Source organism: Anthonomus grandis, chromosome 1 (assembly GCF_022605725.1).
Source record: "Anthonomus grandis grandis chromosome 1, icAntGran1.3, whole genome shotgun sequence".
NCBI classification, from domain to species: domain Eukaryota; kingdom Metazoa; phylum Arthropoda; class Insecta; order Coleoptera; family Curculionidae; genus Anthonomus; species Anthonomus grandis.
The window spans coordinates 26,091,496-26,117,852 of NC_065546.1; the positions used below are offsets into that span (position 1 = coordinate 26,091,496).

The following is a 26,357-nucleotide window of genomic DNA, read 5'->3' on the forward strand; positions in this document are numbered from 1 at the left end:
TGACAGGTAAATGATAACCTGAAAATATGATGTAAACAATAAGAAATAATGAACAAATATAAAAATTTTAGGAATTGTATTAGGAATATTACGCTGGTTTGTGGTGCTAAATAGCCTGTGTGATATAAAAAAACCATTTTATACCTAAGAAAAATTTTTATAGGGCGTGTTTTACAAGACCATACATTTTTTAGTTTGAATGTTAAAAAACTGTGCCTCACTTTAATTCAATATCTAACTTCACCTTTACTCTTAAAGCAAACTACGTTATTGTCCTTAATTTTCATTCAACAACCCTTCTTATGACAATGTAAAACACATCGTAAATCGAAAATTACATCGTAGATCGAAATTCGCACCTAAATTTGTAGGGTACTATAAGGTCAGAAAAATTATGTCCTTTAGTATACTGGTTTTAAAATTGCGTGTTTTTATATTTTTGTTTAAAGGTTAAATAGTTAGCTTAGTTTCCTTTTGTTACAGATTGAGTTTTGGTAAAACTTTCTTTTGAGGAAAGGCGGGTTTTATTTTTGAGAAAATCGAACATGAATGCCAATTCTCTTAAATTAACATATTTAATGTGTCAAATTAAGACAGAAAAAAATGAATATTATTTACTATTTTAGCAAAGTAGTACAACAACCCCAGAATGCTATTCTATAAGCAATGAGAGTCTTAATTAAGAAGAAGTAAACTTAGATTAAAGGGTAAATTTACTCTAGAAAAATGCACTTGTTTATATAATGGCTGTCATTAATAGAACTTACAGTAGAGTAAGGCTTAATATATTTACCTGTGAAATGTATATGCAACAACCTCAGGACCAAAATCATGAATATGATTAGATTCCAATATCTATGTTATTATTATAAGAAGTTCTAAAAAGTTATTCAAAAGGTGGTTGCTATTATACAGTGCGGCTCATAATTCCCCCCCCCCCTTCTTATCTTTTGAATGCGTTTATATAAAAAATTGAAATTTGGCACACATCATTCGCAACCTAAATACCACTTTTTGACCCGTAGCTCATTTTGCAAAAATTAAATTAAATAGAAAGGTGGGTCATGCAAAATATCGTTTGAAAGCTCTCACTAGATGCTTTATGGTTCTAGAATATAAGGTAATTACTTCTACCCATAGGAAAATGGCAGCCTATCAAAATCTTATTTTTTGCATTTTTAATGCATTTTCATTTAAAATAATTAATCCTTAGGTAACACCAAAATGTAACTATTTAACTACAAAAAATATTGAAAATGTGCACTAGCTTCAAGGTAGTAAAATAATCTTGCTTAATTTTTATTTTTGTTAAATATAGGTCAAAACAACTACTTCAGATGATCAATTGTATAATTTGTCGACGTTTCCATCGCTATGAGACCATCCTCACTAATCCTTTTATAGAGATCGAAACGTCGAGAAAATATACAATTAATCGTCTGAAGAAGTTTTTTTGACCTAGATTCAACAAAAATAAAAATGAAGCAAATTTATAAACTGAGGTCACGATAAACAATTCACGTAAAATAATCTGTTGGAGAATGCTTCACGAACATTTTGGAAAGTGGCAACATCACTATTGCCACATGCATCAATTATTCTTTGACGTAGATTGAAGATGGATTCTGGCTGGGTAACGCGAAGTAGACTTTTCGTTTCAAGTAGCTCCATAAAAAAAAGTTTAGAGGTGTAAGATCGAGCGACCTGGTTGGCCACTCGGTAGGCCCTCGACCACCAATCCACCGATTAGGGTAGGTGTGAATCAAATATTCTCTAATATTTCTGCTAAAGTGAGACGGTGCTCCATCTAGTTAAAAAACTATTCCCAACTTAAATTCATGATGATTATCTTCAGTAATCTCAAGGATCAGTGGTTTTACTGCATTGTCCAACATGTTTAAGTAAAGGATCATTGCCAAATTTTGATCTAAAAAGAGAGGCCCACCAATGTCATTCCCTAATATGTCAGCCCACACATTTATTTTTCCAGCCTATTGTGTGCGTGTATCATGAAATATGTGAGCATTTACGTCGCTCTAATGACGGACATTTTATTTATGAACATCACCATTCAAAAAAAAGTACATTTATCATTGAAACAAATGTTCTTCACATAAGCAGTCCTGCCGCGATTTTAAAGTTTTGCAAAATGAGCTGGGGACCAAAAAGTAGTATTTAGGTTACTAATGATGTGTGTCAACTTTAAAATTTTAATATAAATGCATTCAAAAGATGAGGGGAAGAGACAATTAAGACCCGCTCTATATAAAATAATAGAGGTAAGGCCCACATAAGAAGTAAAACAAATACCATGTAAACACAAGATATTGTTATTTATTTAACTAATAATTAACAAAAAAAGTCATGAAAGTGACGAAGCAAGTTCCAAATTGGTACACGCAGGTTTCAGAAAGCATTGGACATTATAGCCATCAGCAAACTGTAGATGTAGATGCTTTTGATAAACGATGTTATTGGATCCAGAAACCAGGAGCAATTTGGAACGATTTTCAATAACAACGGTATGCGACAGCTGTGAAAAATGGTCCTTTTCAAATGCCCTATAACCTGTGTGGCCCATTTCCAATAGTTGATGTTCTTTTTCTGCTTCAGAAACTTTTATAAAATGAAGCATTTCCTTATTTAAACTTTCAGCTGTAACTCTCTCCCTAACTAAGACTAAGTTTAAAGACAATTTTTTTTTGTTCTCAATGGCAGTCAGCTTCATTATTAAGTCTTAACAGAAATTAACAAATTTAGTTTGAGATCGCGATCTTGCTTATGATGTTAACAAATGAAGTGCTTTTTTTTACTTGTAGGTTGAACATTTCGACAGAGCGTTTCTTGTTTTTTTTTTGTAAGAAAATCAATAGAAGAAGAAAATATCTTTTCTCCTCTGAAACTTGATTTGCAAAAATCACACTATTACTTCTGAGCTTAACAATAAACTGCCTTTATCCTTTATTTCAATAAAGTCATAAAGTCATACTAATTCATAAGGAAATGCAACAAAAGTATGAGAAGTGCCGGCTCCTGCAGCATTTCAAGTTATGACAAAGGAGCTTAGCATCTTCAGATATTTAGTTCCAAAATACGAACTGAGTACGAACCCATGATGACCACAGACAGACATGCATATCAACTATAACCAGTTAATAATATTTGAATTTTAATTATATATAAATTAAATAATAGAATAATATTTTGCTAATGGCCGTTAAGTTCAATGGAGGAAAATCCAAAAAAAATTAAAATAAGATTCTTTGGAGGGGTACGTCCTCTTTTACGTGGGGTAGCAAATTACCGTAATATCCGTATTTGGAAATATGAAAATCCTAGAGAAATTCATAATAATAAGTGAAATTACAGAAATTTAAAAAACCCGTTGTCTAGGTCGTTTTAAAAGTCAAAACGTTGTAAACCTCAAGTGCAAGTTGCCAGTTAAATGTAAGATATAGATTTGGTTATACATCACAGAAAGCAAGAGACTTCTAGAAAAGCAATGCAAGCATATTCTCAGAATTCCAAGCATTCTGATACATACGTATTAGAATTTAATATGCATCAACAATTTTATTTGCTATGGATGCTTGTAATGGATTACTAAAAGTTTCACATTGTATCTATAAGTACCTGACAATACAAATTAACACAGACAAAAAATATTTTGTTGTCTCACAATTGCGGAACACAGAATAAAAATCAAATTAAACTATGTTTCTGACGTTAATGGCATAAGGAGTTTCCAATAAAAGGACATACCTTCTTAGCTTGCGAGAGAGATTTTGGTGTTACAGTGAAACACAAAAAGAAATGCACGGCGTTTTCTTTATTTCACCGGTTGGTACTGCCTAATGAAATTATTGATAGTAATAGATTTTCTTATAATATTTTATTAATACTTCCAACATACTATAGAAAACATGTCTATTTGATCCGTTGAATTCTCTCGGCGAAAATTGTTACATTTTGAATTATGAATCGGTGCAAATGTTGATTCCGTTATGATTAAATAAATCTCTACTAATTTGATAACGGGAATTTCGAAAGCGTAAAAATGTATTTATAAGTTCTGCGAAAACTTGGCACTGACTTCACTTCTATGACCTTTAATATTTTAAAAGATTGGTTTGGTTCAAAATGACAAGACAATTATTCAACAAATTTTTTCCGAAAGCAACACTTATTATCTAGGTCTATGTAGTTTTATTTTGGTCAAATTGTTTTATTTTGGAGAATTTAGACAAAGTCCATGCTACGCTTTGATTTTTAAAGGAACATTTCTTAGCCGTGCAGATTATTTAGGCTACTAGCGTTATTATTAATATGATAGATAGCTTAAAATAGTTTCGGCTAATATGGTCAGATTTTTTATAGGAATATCACATTGTTTCCTAATTATTATGCTTAAATGGCTTCATGTTTTAGATGCTTCTACTTGCAGCTAAGGGCTTTATTTACTTATTTAATAGTTACAATACTAGTTAATTAAGGTTGCAATATAATCAACTCTACTATTAAAAGCAGCTGTTTAGACACGTGTGACTCTAATTTACCAAATATATTTTTTTATAGGCGACTCACACTATCCTGTTGCTTGGTCAGGTTTCTGTAGTTGCTAGTTTTACGTAAACTCATACTGACATTCTTTTTTACAGAATAAAGCTGACATAGCTCCGCTCGGAAACTAGTCCAAGTGTTTACTAAGCCAATTATCATATCAATCCTTTGCGTCATTTTTTAGGGCGCCCACGGCTAAGCATTTAAAAGTGCAAAGCTATTGAAATTTGGCGATTTAGTGACATGAGCATTATTCATTTTGAAATAATCGTGTTTCGTGTGTAGTGAATTTTAATTATTCCAGCATCGTTTTGTGTGTTCTTAATTCAGAAAGGTTTAGTACATACTTGTTTCTTGAACTGCATTTGGAAATATGTAGGGTACGTAACGTTAACGTATCATTTATCTTATGATTTTATATATATGTTAAAGCATTTAAAATTTTTTATTATTAATAATACTTTAAAAATTAACAAAGTTAAATAAATTAAGAAGGAATCTACTACCTTGTATTAATAAGTTTATGTGAGTAAAAAAAATATAATTATTAAAAAAAAAACATTTAAATTCTATTAGCTTGACATGTTCTCTACCTGGTTTCCTGTTTACAAATAATAAGGACCTCAGCTCTTAATCTTGATTTTAAATCTCTTATAATCCTAATTGCAGGTTGAATAATATAATCATGCCATCACCTCCTTGTTCCGTGGACAGCTGCTATAAGAGCGCATCTATTTTAAACATCACTCTCCCAACCCATCTTTAATACCATTTTTAATACATACCCATTTTTAATAAATGGGTAAGTTTATCAGGAAAGAAATGATTAGTAGAAATAACACCATAGAAAATTTACTATAATTGCAGTTTGCAGTGTGCTCCTTACATTTTCTGCCGCAATTTGGCAATTGCTTGGCCATTTAGTCCCAATAAAATACATAAAAAGGGTATTTTACCCTTACTTAATTTACTAAGTAAGGAAACTTTAGAAAAGCCAAAGGCAACCATTTTTTAAAATTTGTTGTTTAGGTCTCTTAAAGTAATTTGCAAATCTGAAAATATAAATACTGCTGAATCCAGAAGAACTATACGAAGATTAATGCAATATAAAAATAGATGTATTAAATAATCAGTTCTTAAACGCTGAAGTGACTGTAAAAGCAAAACCTAAACATAGTACTAAACGGAAGCTCTAGCAGGGTCATTTGAGTGTTGATTTGCAAACTCCAGTGGTTGTGACATACATACCATCAATTTGATTCCACATTAATCCTGCAAGGAGCACCCTTAAGTAAAGAAAGTAATGAATATTATTACTATAATGACTACTCTGCTTAACCTATCTTTTTGTCATTTGACTTTCTATGCTAACATTCTGTTTTCATAATATTATTACTATTATTCATAATGAAAAAAAAATGATTGAATTTATATTAGAACTGTTACTCTCTGTAGTGCTCTGTAGTGCGATCCGTTACTACAGAGAGTAACGGATCATGTTTAAGAATTAAAATATATAAATAATAATATTATTATATATTTATATACCGGGTGACACAGGAAAAAGGAAACACTTAATAACTTTTTTACTTTTCAAGATAAACAAATGAAATTTGGCATATCAATAGAATAGTCATAAGAGCATCTTTTGGCATATTTTATTATTTTTTGTTACTTCCGGTTTTAACAGGAAGTGATACTAACTTTTTTATTTTAAACGGGACAATTGCTATATTATTATGTATTTTCATAAAAAAATAATAATCTGAGAATAATGATACCGCATTTGCCACTTTTTGTTTTATGCTCATAGAAAAAATCAATTTTTTAAATTTTAGAATAAGGTGTCATAAATGCATTGAAAATTTTAATTTTTAATCAAATAATCACGGAAAAATAATAATTTACATTGTGTTTTATTACTTAAATCAGTTTTTCAGAAATACAGTCAGCAAACATTTTAAATATTAGTTAGTTTTTTAAACAATGAAATTCTTTTTGAAGCTACGGCCAATTTATTTGAATAACAAATAATAATTCAACTTGACAAGATGTCATGTATTATGTCAATTGAAAAATAACTCAAGAATGCGTCCAAACGCAGCCTCCTAGTCAAGAAATCAAAGCCTTCTATGCTATTTCTATTAATTAAACGCATTTATTTATATGACTTTTTTTTTGCAATTATGTGCTTATTTATTAACCGATTTAAAAAATAATTATATCAAATTATTGGGAGAAAGAAACCGCTATTTACAAATTGGTTGCTCCCAATAATATGCTTTTTAAAAAAATAAAGTAAATGCCAAAATTAATGTTTTGGACATTTTAAATAGACGTGTAAAAGATTTAAGTCATAAAATGTAACAAAAACTATTTTTTCGTGATTACTTAATTAAAAATTAAAACTTTTAATGCATTCATGGCACCCTATATGTATTAAAATGTAAAAAAAAATATTTTTTTCTATGAGTATAAAACAAAAAGTAGCAAATGCAGTATCATTATTCTCAGAATATTATTTTCTATCGAAATACGTAATAATATACCAAGTGTCCCATTTAAAATAAGAAAGTTAGTGTCCAGTTAAACTGGAAGTGACACTAACTTTGTTGTTTTCCGTCACTTCCAGTTTAACTGGAAGTGACGGAAAACAACTGCATAATATTATGTTAAAAGATGCTCTTATAACAGTTCTATCTATATACCAAGTTTCACTTGTTTATCTTGAATAGGAAAATAGATATTAAGTGTTCCCTTTTTCCTGTGTCACCCGGTATACCGGTGGTGCGCCGCTGAGCGGAACATAGGAAATCCCATGTAAATTTTAAGAGGGTCAATTATTGGCTTCCCTATACATTTTACGGGAAAAATGTAGGATAACTTTTTGAAGAGACCTATCTGGCAAACCCTTGTGCAAAGTTTCAAAAAATTTTAATAATCGAATCTTGAATTATTCAATTAAATGTAATTGCAAAATTACCAAATTTTCGGTTCAGGTAAAACCAGATACCAGCCACCAGCAAACAATTTGTTATAAGGCTTTGTCAAATCTGACGTACAGCCGAATACAAGAAATTTTTTTTTCGTTTTATCAATCTCACAACCATACATTCAAAGTAAGACACGTTAACATTACTTTTTTTACCTCTAAAACTGTTTCCCGCTTAATTATGGCTATTTCTTCGTCGATTGAATAATTCATACTTATTTTCAAATATCGACTGTCACTGATTTATTGACACTTTTGCTCACGTCAGTCACATTCATTTGATATTTATTTTACTGGTGCCCGTTTGGTTTTATCTGAACCGAAAATTTGCTAATTTTGCAATTACTTTTAATTGAATAATTCAAGATTCGCTTATTAAAATTTTTTGAAACTTTGCACAAGGGTTTGCTAGATTGGTCCCTTAAAATTTACATGGGTTTTCCTATATTCCGCTTGGCGATGCACCACCCGGTATATGGTTAAAAATAAAATATTTAACCTCAAAAGCCAGGCACCTTTTTTACAAGAGCAGTTTTTGATAAATGTGTTTTAAGTCAAATTGAAAATTCTGACAAAAAACCAAAGGGTAGACGGTACACACTAGAAGATCAGATACTAGCATTAGATTTATATACCTAAATAAACATGAAAAGCTCTGGGTACCATTTTTTGTTAAAGCTCTTTGTATTACCATAGAGAAAAACAGTTATGAAGCTCCTTAATCGAATTCTAATCTGACCAGGATTATATAAGTACGTTTTTTCAGTTTTAAAAGCTGTAATTCCATTATATAATGTGCCTCAAAACTTTAAATTTCTTAGAAATAATTTTCTAAGATATGAGGTTATTTTTAAGAAAAATAGCATTTAAAAAGTAGCGAATTGGGATTGTATATAAAGCCTATTAACTTGACCTTTACTTAAAAAGCTTAAAAATACATATTAAGTATTCAGCCATTCTGTTATAGACAACTGTAAAAATAGATGAAGGAGAAATCAGGGATAGACACGGCAAATCCTTTCGAGTTATTAACCTTTCGAGAGATAAGCTTTTTGATTGATCCTAAATTTATTCAGTTCTACTTCATTTAAAACTGAGCCTAGCAAATTTTTGAGCGGTGCTGTTAAGGCGAATTTCCCCCATGTACAATTTTGGAAAAATTCGATTCGTATATTGGATTGCATGTCCTTTTTAAATAGTGGAAATACTCCTCCATGTCTAAAAAATTTAATAATTACACTTTAAAATGTTTAAAACCTGTTTATAGTGCTTCAAAATCAAAATTTTAAAAATTTGATGCCAAGGACTTGTAATCAAGACCCTTTGGAGATTTTTTTTGGTAAGATAAGGCAAAGGGGACAAAAAATGTTAATCGAATTGCTGCCGATTTAACAAGTATTATTGGTTAAATAATTAATCTCTTCTATGTCTGTTGGGGCTAACTGTGAAGAAGATAATTCTGTAGGTCGTTTAACACTGCAAAGACTTGCTTCACAGGTTTGTAAAACTGATATATACATTATATATAAATTCTTTAAATAATAATTTCCTCTACCTATAAGAATTCCTTTATGCGTGTTTATATAAAATATATTTTTATACAGGGACTGCCTGAAGATGAGGAGTATAAAGAAGAGACATTCAGTGAAATTCCAAACTTCGAAATAATTAAACAAAAAAATTGCAACAACCGTACCAACTTGCAACTGTGAAGAATTTCTTTAAAAAAACAGCTATGACATTAAAGAAAGCGAAATGTTTCTAAAGGCCAAAGTATACAGTAAAAGAAAAAGTCATTTAAAATATATTAATTCGCAATTTTTGCACCATTTAAAATATGCCTTAGTCACCAATAAATACCATATACCTATAAATATACCATCATACGTATTTAATAGGGATTTTTACCCAGACAAATAATCTCTATCGAATACTATTCAAAGATCTATAAAAAATATTAAAATAGTTGATTTATTCAAGTCACTTTAACAAGTCTTCCAAATTATACCTCTACAATTATTTTTAATTTTTTATTTAACTCTTGCCTACAAAATATTAAAAATAAAGTTTTAATATGCAGGGTGTCCCATTTTGGGTACCTTTGCAGGATATCTCCGTTATTTTTAGAAATAGAGTTGCGGTTTTCGCGACATTATGCTACTTTTCCGTAAAACTTCGATGCTGTTAGCTGATGCTGAAGATGCCGTCAACAAAATTTTTATAGCCGTTTTAGTTTTTTAAGATGCAGCGCATTTTTGAAAATTTTGCATTTTGGGATCTCTATCGTATTTCCGTTATCTTTAAAGTGTTTGTAAAAGTAAAAACTCATTCTTATAGATTTTTTTTCGTAAAATCCAGTAGTGTAGATATATTTTTTTTTGATTAATAGTTTTTGAGTTATAAGCCAAACTTGTTTTTTTAAATGGAACACCCTATATATTTATAATCCATAATATTGGCCTTTTTTTTACCTTTTTAAAAATATATAACAGTATGGACTTATTTTCAAAAAGACGCAAATAAATAACTAAATTTAAATGATCAAATTCATAATTTAATGGGAGGCCATGGCTATTTATAATAAGAAATTAAAAAATTACAAATAAATAAATGAATGTCAACTATCTTCGGGTTTTGATTGACATTTCTCTGTTTTTGATTTAGTTTATGCTCCAAAATCCATTTGGTTTTAAAAGGACAATTTACTTGAGCACGGATCTTTTGTTCAGCCGCGTCCTAAAGCATACAATAAAGAAAATAGGGAAGAAAAACAAATAGATGTTTTAGATTATATCGAAGGGACATCTTCAAGGTCATGCAGAAAAATCGAAATAAAAATTGGAGTGCTAAAAACTGACGTACAATGAATCTTAAAAAAATATAAGTATTATCCATACAAATTTAATATAGTTCAACATTTACATCCTGGTGATGCCGACTGCCTTTAAAGTTGGAGTGTCTTGTTTTATTTTTGGAAAACAAATAGTATAGAATTTTTGAAGGGATAAGTGATTAACTCTGGGCTAGTAAGGGCATTTCTTAAAAATAACTTTGCACAAAGATAAATAGGTATCAACGGACCTGTTAGATGGCCTCCACTCTCGATTTAAGATTTTTTATGGGGGTATATATAGGATCAAGTGTATAGAAGACAAAGCAATAATCTAATAGAACTTCAAGACGCAATTTAGTTATATTGTTGTTTTGGTATATGGTTGTTTTCTTATAGCGTTTATTAAATTTATATAGACTAATTTTATTAACTATAAATATACAGGGTGTTTCGTTTAAAAAAACATAAATTTTGGGTTAAAACTCAAAAACTATTATTTAAAAAAAAATATATCTACACCACTAGATTCTACGAAAAGAAAACTATAAGAATGAGATTTTACTTTTACAAAAACTTAAAAAACAACGGAGACACGAGGGGGGGTCTCAAAATGCAAAAATTCCAAAAATGCCCTGTATCTTATAAAATAAAAGAGTTATAAAAATTTTGTTGCCAGCATCTTTAGTTTTACGAAAAAGTAGCACAGTGTTGCGAAAACCGCAACTTTCTATCTCTAAAAATAACGGAGATATCCCGCAAAAGTCCCCAAAATGGGACACCCTGTATTCACTAGAAACTTATAAACCAATACTAAAATAATAAAAAAGTGCAAGTGCAATTTGAGAATTTAAAACATTTTACGTTTTATTAAGCATGTGATTTAAATATTTAAATTATGTTATCTTTAGGTATGTTCTATTTTTGTTAGTTTAATAATTTTTATTATTAAAAAAATTTCAATTTATGTAACTTTAATACATTTTGTTTAATATATGTTTCGTCATCACCTGCTTATAGTAATTATAATTTATTATAACTTTAATTTTCTTTTGATCAATACTTAGTAATACTTAAATTTTAATTTAATTCTTTACTTATATTTAATAATTATGCATTCAACAATGCGCATTTTACTAATAACTTATAAATCAACTTTACATAATTTGCCTTACATCGTTTCCTTTTCCCAACTTTTGTATATTCCTGAACATAAATATATGTCCTTAAATTAAATACAAATGCGCAAACAGTGGGAGAAAAGGAGAAGAAGGTCGTGTTAAGCTGTGAACTCAGTGAACTGAGAAGCAGCAATTCTGGCATTGACCGAAGACCGGATTGATCGATAAGTATCAACAGCATTTTTACGCGCGTAATTTTGGATACGTGCCCTACTACTCCCATCCTCAAAATATCCAGGGTAAGTTACTCTAGTCTTTTTTTTTATGTTTATGAGTCAGCAGGTGACAGTTTTAGATTAACGGTTGTATTCGAATATTTTGATACATGAGTCAGTGAAAGCTATGACTTTATAGGGATTTATTCCTTCGGGATATTCATATTTCGATGGAGCCCAATATATGAAGTGTTTTCTCAGGAATTATTTCAGTTTTTATATAATAAATCAATGACAGTAAAGCGGGGCTAGTCAAAATATTTAAAAATCCCGCCTAAAATAGCGATATCTTATGTAGCGCGCCATTTAGTAATAAAAGAGGTAAGCCATTGCTCTATTCCAGATCCGATAGGTAGCTCTAGGTGCGACAAAATAATGTTGGCATGCATTGACAAATAGGAGTCTAATCTATTTACGTCTTTATCTATGACATTTTCTCTGTGGTCTTTTTAGTGACTAAATTTCACTTCTTTTAAAATAAAATACGTTTTCATATTTTCTACCCAACTAAATATAAGTATGTTCATGTTCCTCTCCCGATACATAAATTAAAAACAATTCCGGCGATCTTGCTTACAGTTCTAAAAATATTGAAATAGACATTTTCGCTGATGCATACAATTACGCGATAGTTCGCTAAAAAGCTTACATTCATTATTTTTTGAGCAACTATGAAGGAAGCATTATATAAAGCGTACTATTCCTGGGTTTTATTAAGACTTCACTAAGACTTTTATTCCTGTTAACAAAAACTTTTTAAGGTTTAAACAATAATCTTTTCGCATTCTCGGACTAACATTCTATTGCATTATCTTTATCTAACATATCAGGTGGCAATTCGTGTAGGTTTTATCTAGTTTGTAGCTGATTATACTTGCGTGGCGCATAAAATAAAGACTGTTACTAATTACTAAACTGTTTTGTTCAAAAGAAAAGACGCCAAAAAGCGCCCCAACACGAACCGTACATGAAACTACTGTCAAAAAGAAAACAAACTACTTAACTTGACATGTTATAAAAACAAAATCATGTGTCAATAAAATAACTTTTCAGTACTAGTAGCGTCATCTCTTGAATTGTAGACTAAGCTTAACACAGTAGCAAACTGTAATATTATTTACTATTGTCAACTCCCCTTCTCAACGATAAATTGATTTTTTTAACTAACCCTAACATATTCCTAAATAAAATATATTATTTCCAAAAGGTTTTGTCATAACATCAGCTAACTGCAGATTACTATGTATATATTGAATATTGACAACTTTTTTTAATAAATTTAATGTCCACATGTTTTAACGTTTTTGAAATTCAAAATTTTTAGTAAGTTTAATCATGCCCTGATTAGCTTCATAGATAGTTTAGCCATTTATGATCTTAAAACTGTTAAAAATATTTCTTAACCAGCACGCTTCACTTACAGCTAACGTTAGTGAGACACACTTCGCCTCAGTCGATGAAAGAGCCACGTTACACTGCTTTCGCGACGTCCATGAAACCGCACAGTCAAAAACTCTAAAGATAATCTAACGTTGACTTTTTATCTAATTTATCACCGGCCTAATCGCCCGCGTACCCAACAACGATGTCACTTTTATCAGTCACTGATTACCTTTTATATACTAGACTATAATCTAAACTACCCTGAATGTATCGCTATATCCTTTGAAGGGGTCCGTTACAGTAGCCCCCCCCAGTTGTTTAAGAGCATTAATTTTTTAGCACCCTATAGCTCTCACCTAGCACTACCTAGCACCCAACTTACAGAGCTAGCACCACACCCCCCCAGCGAATTATAGAATATTTTTACCGGGGGGGGCTAATGTAACGCGAGCCCCTCCTGTTTGTGTTATTTCCCCAACATTTTAGCACCCGATAGCCCTCAGCTAGCACTACCTAGCACCCAACTTAGAAAGCTAGCACCACCTTCCTTAGTGAATTACAGAATATTTGAACATTTTTAGCGGAAGGGGGGAGGGGATTCGGGTAGGGTTAATTGGCTATATCGATCGACGCTGTTCGTCTTGAGATATGATTGACACGTGTATGTTTTATTTTGTGTATTTATTGTAGAAGCAGTGGCGAAGCGTGAACTTTTTTTTCGGGTAGACAAACAATAAAAATCGTTAATTAGAAAAAAATGTGTATTCAATATTACTCACTTTAATGAAATACAGAATGAAAGCGCATGAAATATTAACTCAAAGAGAAAAATGATGTAGTGATATAAAAGAGAAATAAATAATTACTACTAGCATAAAAAGATAGATAGATAAAAATAAATACTACTTACAAAAAAACACAACTAAAATACAATTGCCAATATCAAACAGTCGTTCATAAATAACCACTAAAAAAACCTTTTCTATACACCCAAAAATAAAAATACTAATTATTAAATTACTATAGCACGCGCCCCCACCAAATGCAGACAAAACTGAAGATGTATTGCGGCCGACCAGATCAAGCGTGTCCATAAACAATAAGCCTCAACAGCATAATAAAATAGCTGGTCGACTTCGATAGACAAACGCTCGAATGTCTTCCCCGCGAGTAAATTTTGCATACGTAATAGGCTGAATGCGGCCGGACCTCTGTAGCCTGCTTGATGCTTGATGCGTATTTGGTTCGATATGCTCCAAATTTCGGAAGACAAATATCAATGTGTCTTCCTGGGGCTCGTATACATTAATTGGGTGTCAGCCCTGTATTTTTATCTTAATCGGTGCGGCAGGCGGGGCGCGCCTTCGGATTAATCATGTTTAGATACTATATAATAATAGTAAGGATAGCGACTACGTTCTGTGTTATTTTTTTAAATTTAATTCAACAATTACATGAAATAATTACGTGATAAATTAATGACAAATAACTGGATAATTTTGGGTAGACAGTGTCTACCTTGTCTACTCGTACGCTTCGCCACTGTGTAGAAGATAAATTCAACTGAGAAGAAGGCACGCGCGTCATATAAAAAAGGACAGAAAAGTGTATATTTCTTGAGATGGAAAAAGCTTGGGTGGTGTAAAAGCGAGATGGGAAATCAACGAGCTCGTTGCCGCTGATGACGCGGTGGCTTATTCTCAGTTGAATTTAAATCAACAGAGGTTTTTTAAAATTTTGCCTTCATTAATTGATTTATAACCTAAATACTTTTTTGACAATATTGTTTTTCTTACTCGATGACCTTGGTTAATTTATTATTTTACAAATTATGTATAGGATGGCCCAAATTCTAATTAATAATAACTTGATGCTTAAGAAAATGACGTTAAGAAATTTAAAAAAACATAATATATTAGCATTTTAATTTGCAGATATAAGCAGGTCTACCAAAAAGGAATATCTGTTAAAAATATAACCTTGCAAACAAAACTACCTATATTATTGTTCAGAATTTTCACTTTAAAGAAAATTTAATTAAAATAATTTCCTCTGAAAAAATCAAGGAAAAATTCAATCCAGAATCAAAAATATAATTAACAGTATAATTTGTTGATTATTAAGTATATACGTTGGTATTTAAGCCGCCAATTTGCTAATTTTTATTAATTCTTATAAATTATTGCTTAATTTTATTATATTTATCTTTTTCAATCTTATCATTCTCATCATCCCTCAATCTCAATCCTCAATTTGAACTAACCAATAGTCAGTTAAAGCGATATGTATAACAACTTACTTTATAGGGATAGAGAAATACGATATACGGAATACACGCAACACGCCGAAGCCCTGTGACCGGTCTCCCTAAATGTCAGTCAAGACGCTGGGATTCCCAGTGCTCATGTGATTTGTTTTAGGCTTGCCTTATTAAACTTTATTTACATTTACACGCATTAATTGAAAAAGTGAAGTTGTACTTACATACCTACGTAATTTTTGTTGTGTTTAGTTGAGTCATTGGTTGAGTTGGTCATTTTTCTTTTGATTCTGGTTATCTAAGAGGTAAGCGTATTAATACCAAACTAGCTGGTATCCGCTGATAGGACAAACATGTGAAGTAGTCAAAGGCAGTAAGACTGGACCAGTAGGTATTGATTTGTTGGGGTAATTAAAAAATTCGAAAATAATATAATAATTAAAACCTGTGAGCGTCATTTAAATAATTTTATAATTTTTAATACGTTAAATAAATTCAAAATAGTCCAAAATAATCAAAATAAATCATAAAAATAGAATAAACACCTTGTAAAACAACTGGGCGCTTGGGCGACTCCAAAGTAGAGATGGTGACGTGTAGACCTGAAATAATAAAAGTAACCTGAGCACACTTATTCCCGTAAAATTAATTAATAATAAAAATATTAAGCAAAACTCATTAATATGAAAAATATGAATTAATATGTTTTAAACTTGCTCAGTGATTGTACTTTTACGATAACCATTTAATTCATGTTCACCAACATTTAACCACTTAACTTAAATATCCCAAAATTCATTATTCACCAACTTATTATTTTTATCCGATTGTTAAATGTCCCAGTAACGACAACGTACTGATATTAAATGATATACAATCGTTCAATATGCCAAAACGTGAGCACTACATTACTCACAAACCGTAGCCAAAATGCTACCAAAAACATTATCATAAAACATGAGATTGAGACGGCAATCTCCGATCTAGACCACTTGACGATAACACACTTTGTACTGAGGGGTGCAATGGACACCAAAACGCGAGGGTCCTCTCCAGATACAAAGCCTTGTTAAATACAACGAGCTGTGCAATGGTCCCAGACCAGCTCAGTATCTTAACAAGAAACAATAAACAATCGTCACAACAACACAAGCAAGACAAACAACAATCGGTCATTAAAATATTTCATTAATCACATTTTTAATTAAAAAGGTAAAATATCGGTGTAATCAATAAGATAGAAATAAGCATACTCTGTGATAACACTCACCCTTTCTTGTAGTAAAACACTACACCAAACCAACACAGCTTATTTCACGTCACAACACCCTTTATTGTTTTTATTAAATAACTTCACTCTTTAGTGACCAAAACTCAAATGAATTTTATAAACCAAATATTTATCTCACTCTTTTATCGAAACCCATAAAAATAATTCCCGAGGGGAAACGCTAAGTGTAAACCGTATTTGGTTACTTACGGTACCGCTGAGCTAGCTTTAGTTTTGTAAATATCCTGGACCTCTTTTCGGTCAGACCGATAAATTTCATCTTAATGACTAAGAAAAATATTTCAATTCTTTAGAAAATAAACAGGGTCTTACAATAAAATAGTCAAATCAAAAAACATATAGTGTTAAAAACACTTATGTACATATTATGGTGCTTGTGCTTACATGGTTATTTTATAAACTAACCAATAATATTAGCTATTTGTTCGAATTATTAACTTAATTATTATTTTATCGGTTTAATTTAAAGAGACCAGAAGAAATTCAGGCTAAGCAATCGAAAGATCCGCGGCGAGACACTCAGTTTATTTTTCTTTCTTTATGAATGATCTTTATGTATTATCTAAGAACTGTTGTGTAGGCAAAAGGATACCGCGGTCGATTTTGTCACGTAGAACCATTTTGTGTGTTTGTTTTAATATTTTTAATATTTAATATTTTTTAAATAAAATTTACTAAGCTTTTTATGCTCTATTTAACTAAAACTTAGTATTTGATTGTCTTCAGAGGTGGGTAATACATGAGATTTAATTACCTTATTTTTCACCAACACCCTACAAAATTAAAAGTTGTCGAATTATTGACATTTAACTATTGTTTATCCATTAATTTGTAATGAAATTTTCAGACTTACTTAAAGAGCATCGTAGGTAATAAGTTTGTTACATTTGTCCTACACATGATCAAAAAAGGTGCATGCAGAAATACGTATAACAAAAGAGCAAAGTGCTTTTTAACATGGCCTAGGACAGAGCTTGCTGAAGGTCTGACTAAAATAAATGGCGAGGCTACAATCTCTAGATCATTTTTTTAGTGGAAGTATGTTTTCGGCAGAATATATAAAAAACTGCAAAAATTGTAGATTTATGTCAATAACGAAAAAATCTTATATACCTTGTAGTCTAAACTTAAATGATTTAGAGCAGGAAATTAGCAATACTATTCCTAAAGAAAAAACTTGTATACAGTGCAAAACTGATACCATGTGTAATAAAATATCCATAAATCCACACCTTCTAATTTTGTAACCGTTTGATGTCTTGAATAAAACAGCAGAATGTTGAATAAATAGTATTAATCAAACATTATATATTTTTAACAAAACTTATCAACTTCGTGGAATAGTATCACATATTGGTTCAAACGTAGGGCATTTTAGAGCTTACCGTGTCCGTCATAACAAGCGTTTTGAACTTTATGATGACCTACAAAAAAAGAAAATTGATATATCGCCCACCACTGTCATTAATATTCAAGTTTTAATTTATACTTCGTAGCTTCAGTTGCAGTGAACTAGATTAAATTTAAATTAATGCATTCTTCATTAAAATTTGATACAATACAAAAAATGTAAATATGGTTCTTATTTCTGTTTTTTTTATTAAATAAGGATATTTTCTCAAATAACCTGTATAACTACACCATTTATACCATTTATTTTAGTTACCAAGAATGTTAAGTTTTTTTTGTACCTATATTTGTTATTTTTAGCCAATTAGAAGGCTACTTTTTTTGATGTTTTACTAGTAAAGTAACTTAAATAAACGAAATTAAAAAGTGATAATTTTTCTGTCAAACATAATGTGCATTAAATAACTACTAAAACCTTTTGTTATTTTAACACATTTTTGTAATATTAAAAATTTGTCTTTAGTTGAATGTGAAATAAGAATATTTATATTTCACTCTGAAAAATAAAATATTTTCACGCATTAACGTGTTATTTTTTTCCATTTTTAGCACGAAAATTTATCCCTTCTTTTTTTCGCAAGCATTACATTACCTACATTGTCTACCCCCAACCTCCGTGCAGTAAATTTGTTCGCTAAAATCGGTAGGTGATGAGGTGCTAGCTTTGTAAGTTGGGTGCTACTTAGTGATAGTAGTATGTTAAACCGTGTTAAAGTTTTGGAGAAATATAGAAACGGTTCGCGTTACATTAGCTCTCCCCGGTAAAAATATTCTGTAATTCCCTAGGGAAGATGGTGCTAGCTTTCTAAGTCGGGTGCTAGGTACTGCTAGCTGAGGGCTATCGGGTGCTAAAATTTTGGGGAAATAACACAAACGGGGGGGGCTCGCGTTACATTAGTCCCCTCCGGTAAAGATGTTCTGTAATTCGCCAGGGGAGGTGGTGCTAGCGTTCTAAGTTGGGTGCTAGGTAGTGCTAGGTAAGGGATATCGAGTGCTAAAATTTTGGGGAAATAACACAAACGGGGGGGGGGTTCACGTTACATTAGCCCCTCCCTGGTAAAAATATTTTATAACTCGCTGGGGGGTGTGGTGCTAGCTCTGTAAGTTGGGTGCTAGGTAGTGCTAGGTGAGAGCTAGGGTGCTAAAAAATTAATGCTCTTAAACAACTGGGAGGGGCTACTGTAACGGACCCCCTTTGAAGCGCCTAAAGAAGCACAAGATTGATATCTACTTAAGACACTTATACAAAGACATAAGTCAGATCTTGTGCAAAGCACAGCTTACATTATCGACCCTATTAACATTCCACATTTATGTTCAATTTCTGTACTCTCAGAACAATCTCTTTTTAAAATAAAATATCATGGCTAAACTTCAAGTCCATCGGAGTTTTACAAAGCTTGCATTCTTGCATTCTAAACTTTTTAGGAATGCCTCGTAAATATTTAGTTTGACTTAGAAACATTTTGCCCTCAGAAATATCATGATTCACCTTAATTCCTAAAAAGTAACTAAGTCTACCCAAATCCTTTATTTCAAAACTCTCTTTTAACCTGCATTTAACATTTTCAATTTCATTAAAATCATTTCCCGATAATAAAAGATCATCCACGTATAATAGCAAAAGCACTTTAGATTTTCCAGTATTTTTAGCGTATAAACAGTATTCAAATTCAGATCTCTTGAAATCTAAAGCCAACAAAAAAATTATGAAATTTTAGGTTTCAATTTTTTAGAGAACTCTTTCAACCATATAGAGACTTTTTAAATTTGCAAATTTTTCCCTCATTACCTTTAAATGTCTCTGATAATTCTGATAATCTGAAAAGCACTGAAAACATCTAATTGAATATTTTGCATTTTATACTCATTTCACATAGCTATAAAAACTTATGGGGTTTAACTTAGCAACAGGACTATAAATGTTATCTAAAGACATGCCTTGCTGAAACCGCTTAGCAATAAGTCTCGCCTTATACCTCACAATATTTCTAGCATCGTCTTCTTTGCTTCTAAACACCCACCTACACTGGATAGCCTTTTTGCCAGCACTGTCTTCAACCACATCCCACGTACTGTTCTCCAAGACTGTTACAACTTGATCTACTCGTCTATAGCTCTGGACCACTCTGCAGAGTCACTTCCACCCATGGCTGCCTCATATGTCACAGGTTCACCCTCAAGAACACAAGCTGCAGCGTCTAGCACGTAGTCATTAGTTAGATCCTGCGGTGGACGAATCACTCTCTTCAAGTTGTATCTGCCTTGTCCATCTCTGATTCGCTCTAGCTGCATCACCTTACTGTCTCCCTCTTCGGTAATTGAGTCCTCAGAGTCAGGTTCTGAATTTTCAACCCCAAATTCAGCTACTTTAGGTATACAACAAAAAGAAATGTAAAATGTACCTTGTATACCCATGTTTTTTCTATTTTTTTATTATTTTATTTTTAACAATTCTAGGCCAGGAATTTAGTCAATTTTAATATAATTTTACGTACCTATTACTATTACTACCTAATTATTTTTTTGGCTTAACTTTCATTTAGCTGTAATCAGTTATGTAAGAAATTTTTTCGTTTATTTAATATTTGGAAGTGTCCCTTAAACAAAATCTACAAAAAAATATCTGCTGAAATGCATTTTCTATTTTCCCACTTTAGAATAAATAAAAACAGTTATATAAGAAAATGTGGATTATTTAGTATTTGGAAGTGTCCATTAAATAGAAACTACCAACATTTTTCTGCGAAAGTGTATTGATCATTTACAATTTTTCGACTTTAGAATAACTGAAATCAGTTACATGAATAGATGTTTTTGATTTTATTTTTAAGATATGTTTTTTAAATATAAATATGCTAAAAACACTTTGGGGAAATGCATAATTTTTTGCTAATAACTGATTTCAGCTAAACGAACAGTACAGTGAGTTGGATTGGATTTGAGTAAAAATAAATATTATATAAAACAAATCAAGTTAAAAGAGCATCAAGTTAATATGCATGGAAATATTTAGGTAGACGTATTCAAACAAATATATTTCAAATAATAAAATATGGATTATTGAATGTTGTGTGAGGATATGAAAACTCTTGGGGGGGGGGGGTCACGAGCCGCCACTGCTTCACAAGTTTAGTCACACCTGCTCTTAATGTCAGATTAAATGAAAAATGAAACTAAGCCATACCCTATTCATTATTATAATCGAAATAATAGCTTTGAATAAATTCTTTTGTTCTAGTCTATCGTTTAACAATTTAGAGTCAAAAGTATTATATTATTCATACGATTATTTTTTTAGGTACCTTATTTATGCTTTATGTGGAAAAGAAAAATGCTACAGCCCTCCTTGGATTATAACATTGGTTTTCTGGGTGGGATATTTCAACTCCGCATTAAATCCTCTCATTTACGCATATTTTAATAGAGAGTTCCGAGCTGCGTTTAAAAAAACATTACAAAGCTGCAGTCAAATTATACTTAAGTTATGTTGTTGGAGACTCAAAAATCAAAGAGAAGCACCTTTTAATTGCAGCAACGCGTCTAGTGACATCCCAGGAGATTATATGCCAAAGGATTTTCCCAGATGTAGTTTTAACATTTCAGAAGGTGAAGTGGTAAATATCTGTAGTGAACCTATGATTTAATTGTGACATATAAAACAAAAAAGAACCTAAAGTACTATTGAGTATTAAGTTCTAGATTATATACTGCGTATTACTATCCTTAGGTTTTTCTTAAAGAAATGTATTGATTTATTGAAGGTATATAAAAATGGATATTTAACAAAGTGTAGGTCATAATTAAACAAATAAATGTAATGTACCTAATAGTTTTTTTCCCTTCCTTTTACATATATTAACTTAAAATTCGATCTTTTATATTTCCTTACTCGGCTTTTATGGAAGCAGATGATCCTACGACCAATGGCGAAGATCGATTTTTTAAAAAGTTGTTGGATAACTTGGAAAAGTGAGAAAAGGACGAAATCCTTAATATTTTCACCTAATGGGGTCTAGTTTTTAGTAGTTCATGTTATTTAAGGGGCTTATGTGGGTCTCAATTTAGGTTTTTATTGTAAATCCTGGTAGTTTAAATTTTTAAGAAGTCAGCTGGACGTTTTGTAATTTAAGGTTGTCGATGAATAGAGTGTGTTTCTGAAGGGAATGTTTTTTTGAGTTACAATATTACACCCTACGCCTGTAAAATAATTTTTAATTCAAATTTTATGTAAAAAAGAACCTTAACACGCTATTATATTGTAACGTAATATATTAATGTACAACAGAATAAAGGCAAAATAGTACAAAACATGTGATTGATTTAGCGTATATAAATTTCCATAATAATATAATTATGAATTTCTAAAAAAAAATTAAAGTACCAAGTTAGTTTTTTGGAAAAGAAAAATTCTTTAATAATTTGTAACAATATTGCAAACTCCTTTTTTATAATTTTATGATATTTAGAATCAAAAATAAGAATAAGCTTATAAAAAGACGTTAAGGCCAAACATAAATAGTGTTCGAAATATTGACAAATATATAATTAACTTTTGGAAAAAAGTCACACGTACTGAGAGAGATATGAACATAGATCTTTAATGGTGCCTTTTATTAGTATTTAATTCAATTTAAGTCCAATAATTTTTAAATACAATATTTTACTTCAGATATAATAGATTACTTATATATCCAAAAAAATATTTATATTGAATATGAAAACCTAATTTGAATCAACAATTAGTTTCCATAGTTAAATCTACTACCGTTATCAAGGTAAGTAAAATAAAATTAAATATATAGTATTAGTTATCTTTCTTGTATTTGCTTATTATTCACTTAAACACTTAAAAAATTCCTTTTTTTTTAAATTGACATCTGTTTGACTTTGATAAAATATTTCAAAAAGTAACAAAGAACTACAAAGGTTACTTATTTAGTTCAAGGATGTCAGCCTAATATAATTTAATAATAGATTATTATTAAATTAGATAGATATGGCTCAGTTAAATGTGTAATGGAATATACAATACAAGAAATATGCATTATTGGGCATCCGTGCATTTCCGTTAATGTCTGGTTTAAACATTATTCAAATAGGCTTGGATCGAATATTTATTTTAAAAAGAATAGGTGAAAAAAGTATATTTAAACGATTTTACGCATTTTGCTATTTGATAATATAAGCACTGCAAAATATACATTCAACATAGTTGTCCCCCATATTTCAGATGAATTAAGATACTGACCTACCTGAGAATGAGACCAAACATGGATTTACAAAAACATTAAAATTACATCATTACGACGATAGGTTATTAATAATACAGCTATTGTTTGCAAACAATTTGGTCCCATTCTCATGTATGTCAGTATCTTAATTCATTTTAATCTTTTAACCTTGTCTGAGGCACTAGATCTATAAGATGTATTGACGGAACCCCTTAATTTGTTATCTTTGATGATGGACATGTTATATGTCCGAAACATGTCGGATTAATATTTTTGAAATAAATTAAGTGGAGGATGACCGAAGTATACCTATTAAAATTTTGATATTTCCAAACGGGCAATTTTTCAAATATTCGAATAGGCAGAGGCAGTCCTAAGTAATGGCTTTTTCGATCACCTGATTTCAATCCTGTCGACTATTACCTTTAGTCTAAAAGAAGAAGATTCAAAATTTAAGGTTTCTAGCGTAAGAGAATGAGAGAATGCATGTAGTATATTGTGAAATCACACAGAGGGGCGAAAGTCAGAAAATCAATTACCTAATAATAATAATTAATACCTGTTCTATTATTTAAATATTATTATGAAAATGTAAATATGTTACTACTACGATTCTCATAGTTTTTGTACTGTATTGCTTGTATTTTGAAGTTTAGGTTATATAATGTAAATCCTTGTAGTTTAAATCTTCTAGTATCTGTATACACATTGTGGCGCGAAACGGTTTATACGTATAATAGACGCTCCGCTCCATCGTTGATTACGTGTTTTTAAAACGCGGCTTAAAAAGTAGTATTTTATACCAAAGTGTGTGTTTTAGAATCCTCAACTTAACAAGCTGAAATTCATAGTAATTCGGATTACATAGTATACATTTTTTTTAGTATACATTTACATACATACCATTTTAGAAATAAGTATAGCCATATTACAAGTTATATGTATAATTTTGACGACCTGTATATTATTTAAATATAAGAAAATATATGTTTAGTAATTAATTCTTTATCTTATGCTTTGTAATCACTTTAAGCTTATATATTCACATGTAACCTATTGTTTAATAACTCTTTGCTCGTATGTCTTGTAAGTCGGTCACACCTTATCATAATAAAAGTTTTTTAAAACACTCTCGTGTTGGTAACTTATTTAACTGGCGCAGTCGGTAGAATCGATGCAGTTTTGGCAATAAAAATTCACGTCATCGAGACGATTATTGCTTCAGAACGTGAGTTTCAACGTCCTGAAAGCTGTGGTTGGCAAGCAAGCAGCACCCGATAGGAACAAGAATGAAAAGTTCCAAACGGTAGATGCTCAATTCCTACAAACTCTTTTCATTTTCTCCGTTTGAGCAGGTAAAAAGTTCTGTTAATTTCTCCGATTGAGCAATTAATAGTTTAGTATTAAGTTTTATTTTATTTTAATTGATTTTATAAATTGGAAAAGATATATTCCAAATTGATATTGAATTGCAAATTTTATTAAGCATATTTTAATTTTGACGATTTTTATTTAAATTTAAGATTTTAAATCTTACATAGTTAAAGAAAAAAACATTTTCTAGTCAAATTAATATTTTATGAATATTAATTTTGAAGATATTGATAGTTTAATTAATATTTTATCACAAACTCTAAGACTAAATCAAGAAACCACAAGTAAAAGTATTGGAACATCATATTAATTCACAATGCCCGAAACAAATGCTTCAAGTAATATAAGTGACACATTATTAAACATATACGTAGTACTAGTAAGTATAATACTAAATACTAAATGTAGTTTAGTACAATAGTACTAAATGTACTATTTTACCATACAACGGAAATCCAAATACCTTAATAAAGCTTATTAAGGTATTTGGATAATAGCTTTATTTCCGCCGCTGACTTCTTATTTGCAAATTATGGAACTAAAAATGACATGACATTAAAAAATTATTTGATACGCATAATCCGCATGAAAGAACTTAAATTCTAGTAGGTTGTAGATTAGAACTAATAACATGGCTTCAAATTAAAGATGCTTTATTCGACTGTTTTGGCTACAAAAAAAACCTAGAGTGTTTAGAACAAGATCTTTATAAGGGGTTATCAAAATGAACCTTCTTTAAAATTTGGAAAACGTTTACAAGTTTTAAGAAGTTTATTAACTCAAGAGATTAATGGTTAACCATCTACTCAAATGGATGAAGGTACCAAATTAATTTATCTAAGGTAATATGATAATGTATGTTTAAGAATTTTTATAAGAGGACTACCAAATCCCATATTATAGATCAAATAATCAAAACTATAATAACCCTAATTATAATAAGTACAATCCAACCCCAAATAATTACAATAACCAACAATATCTAAACCAAATACCCAATAATCAAAGATTTAATACTAATCCCGAATTTCCTAAAGGCTCAGTAGATATTAGACCTCGACAATTACCTCAAAGACCATTACCAACAAACAGACAAGTTTTTGGCCCTTCTCAAAATGTATTTAAACCTACGGGAGCAATTCATGAAAATCAACCAGAACCTATGTCTACAAGGACAAGTTATACCATGCCTTCTTAAAGAAGCTTTCAAGACAAGAATAATAATAATAATATTCAAAATCATTTTAGACAAACAGGTTCAAGAAACTTTATATCTGAAGAATTATACCAATTAAAAATTATACCAAATCAAAGAAATTTAACCTAATCAGAAAGAATATTATGCTGATAATATTCAAAACGACTATTATTCTGATAATATGTCTAATCAAGATCATTATTATTTTGGTAATAATGATCAAGAACTTAATAACCATTATGAACCATATAATTGTAATAATAATCTCAAATATGACCCCAATTACGATTATTCATCATTTAATGATTTATCATTAAATGAAAATCATAATAAAAATGAAAATTTTCAAATAATTAGCCCTTCAGAAATTCAAAAATGATTTTCGATATGAATGTAGAAACAATTAATAGCCTACCATATTTTCAAATA

At 30.5% G+C, this 26,357-nt stretch overlaps 1 protein-coding gene across 2 annotated transcripts in view; it reads left to right on the forward strand.

Moving 5' to 3' along the window:
- The window catches only part of LOC126743612 (octopamine receptor beta-1R-like), a 156,275-nt gene extending 131,830 nt beyond the window's left edge, over positions 1-24,445 (forward strand). For both annotated transcript variants that reach the window (XM_050450792.1, XM_050450801.1), the window contains exon 4: positions 21,424-24,445. In XM_050450792.1, the coding sequence (XP_050306749.1) occupies positions 21,424-21,769 (346 nt within the window). In that variant the 3' untranslated portion in view covers positions 21,770-24,445. The remainder of the gene's footprint in view (positions 1-21,423) is intronic.
- The last annotated feature ends 1,912 nt before the right edge of the window (positions 24,446-26,357 follow it).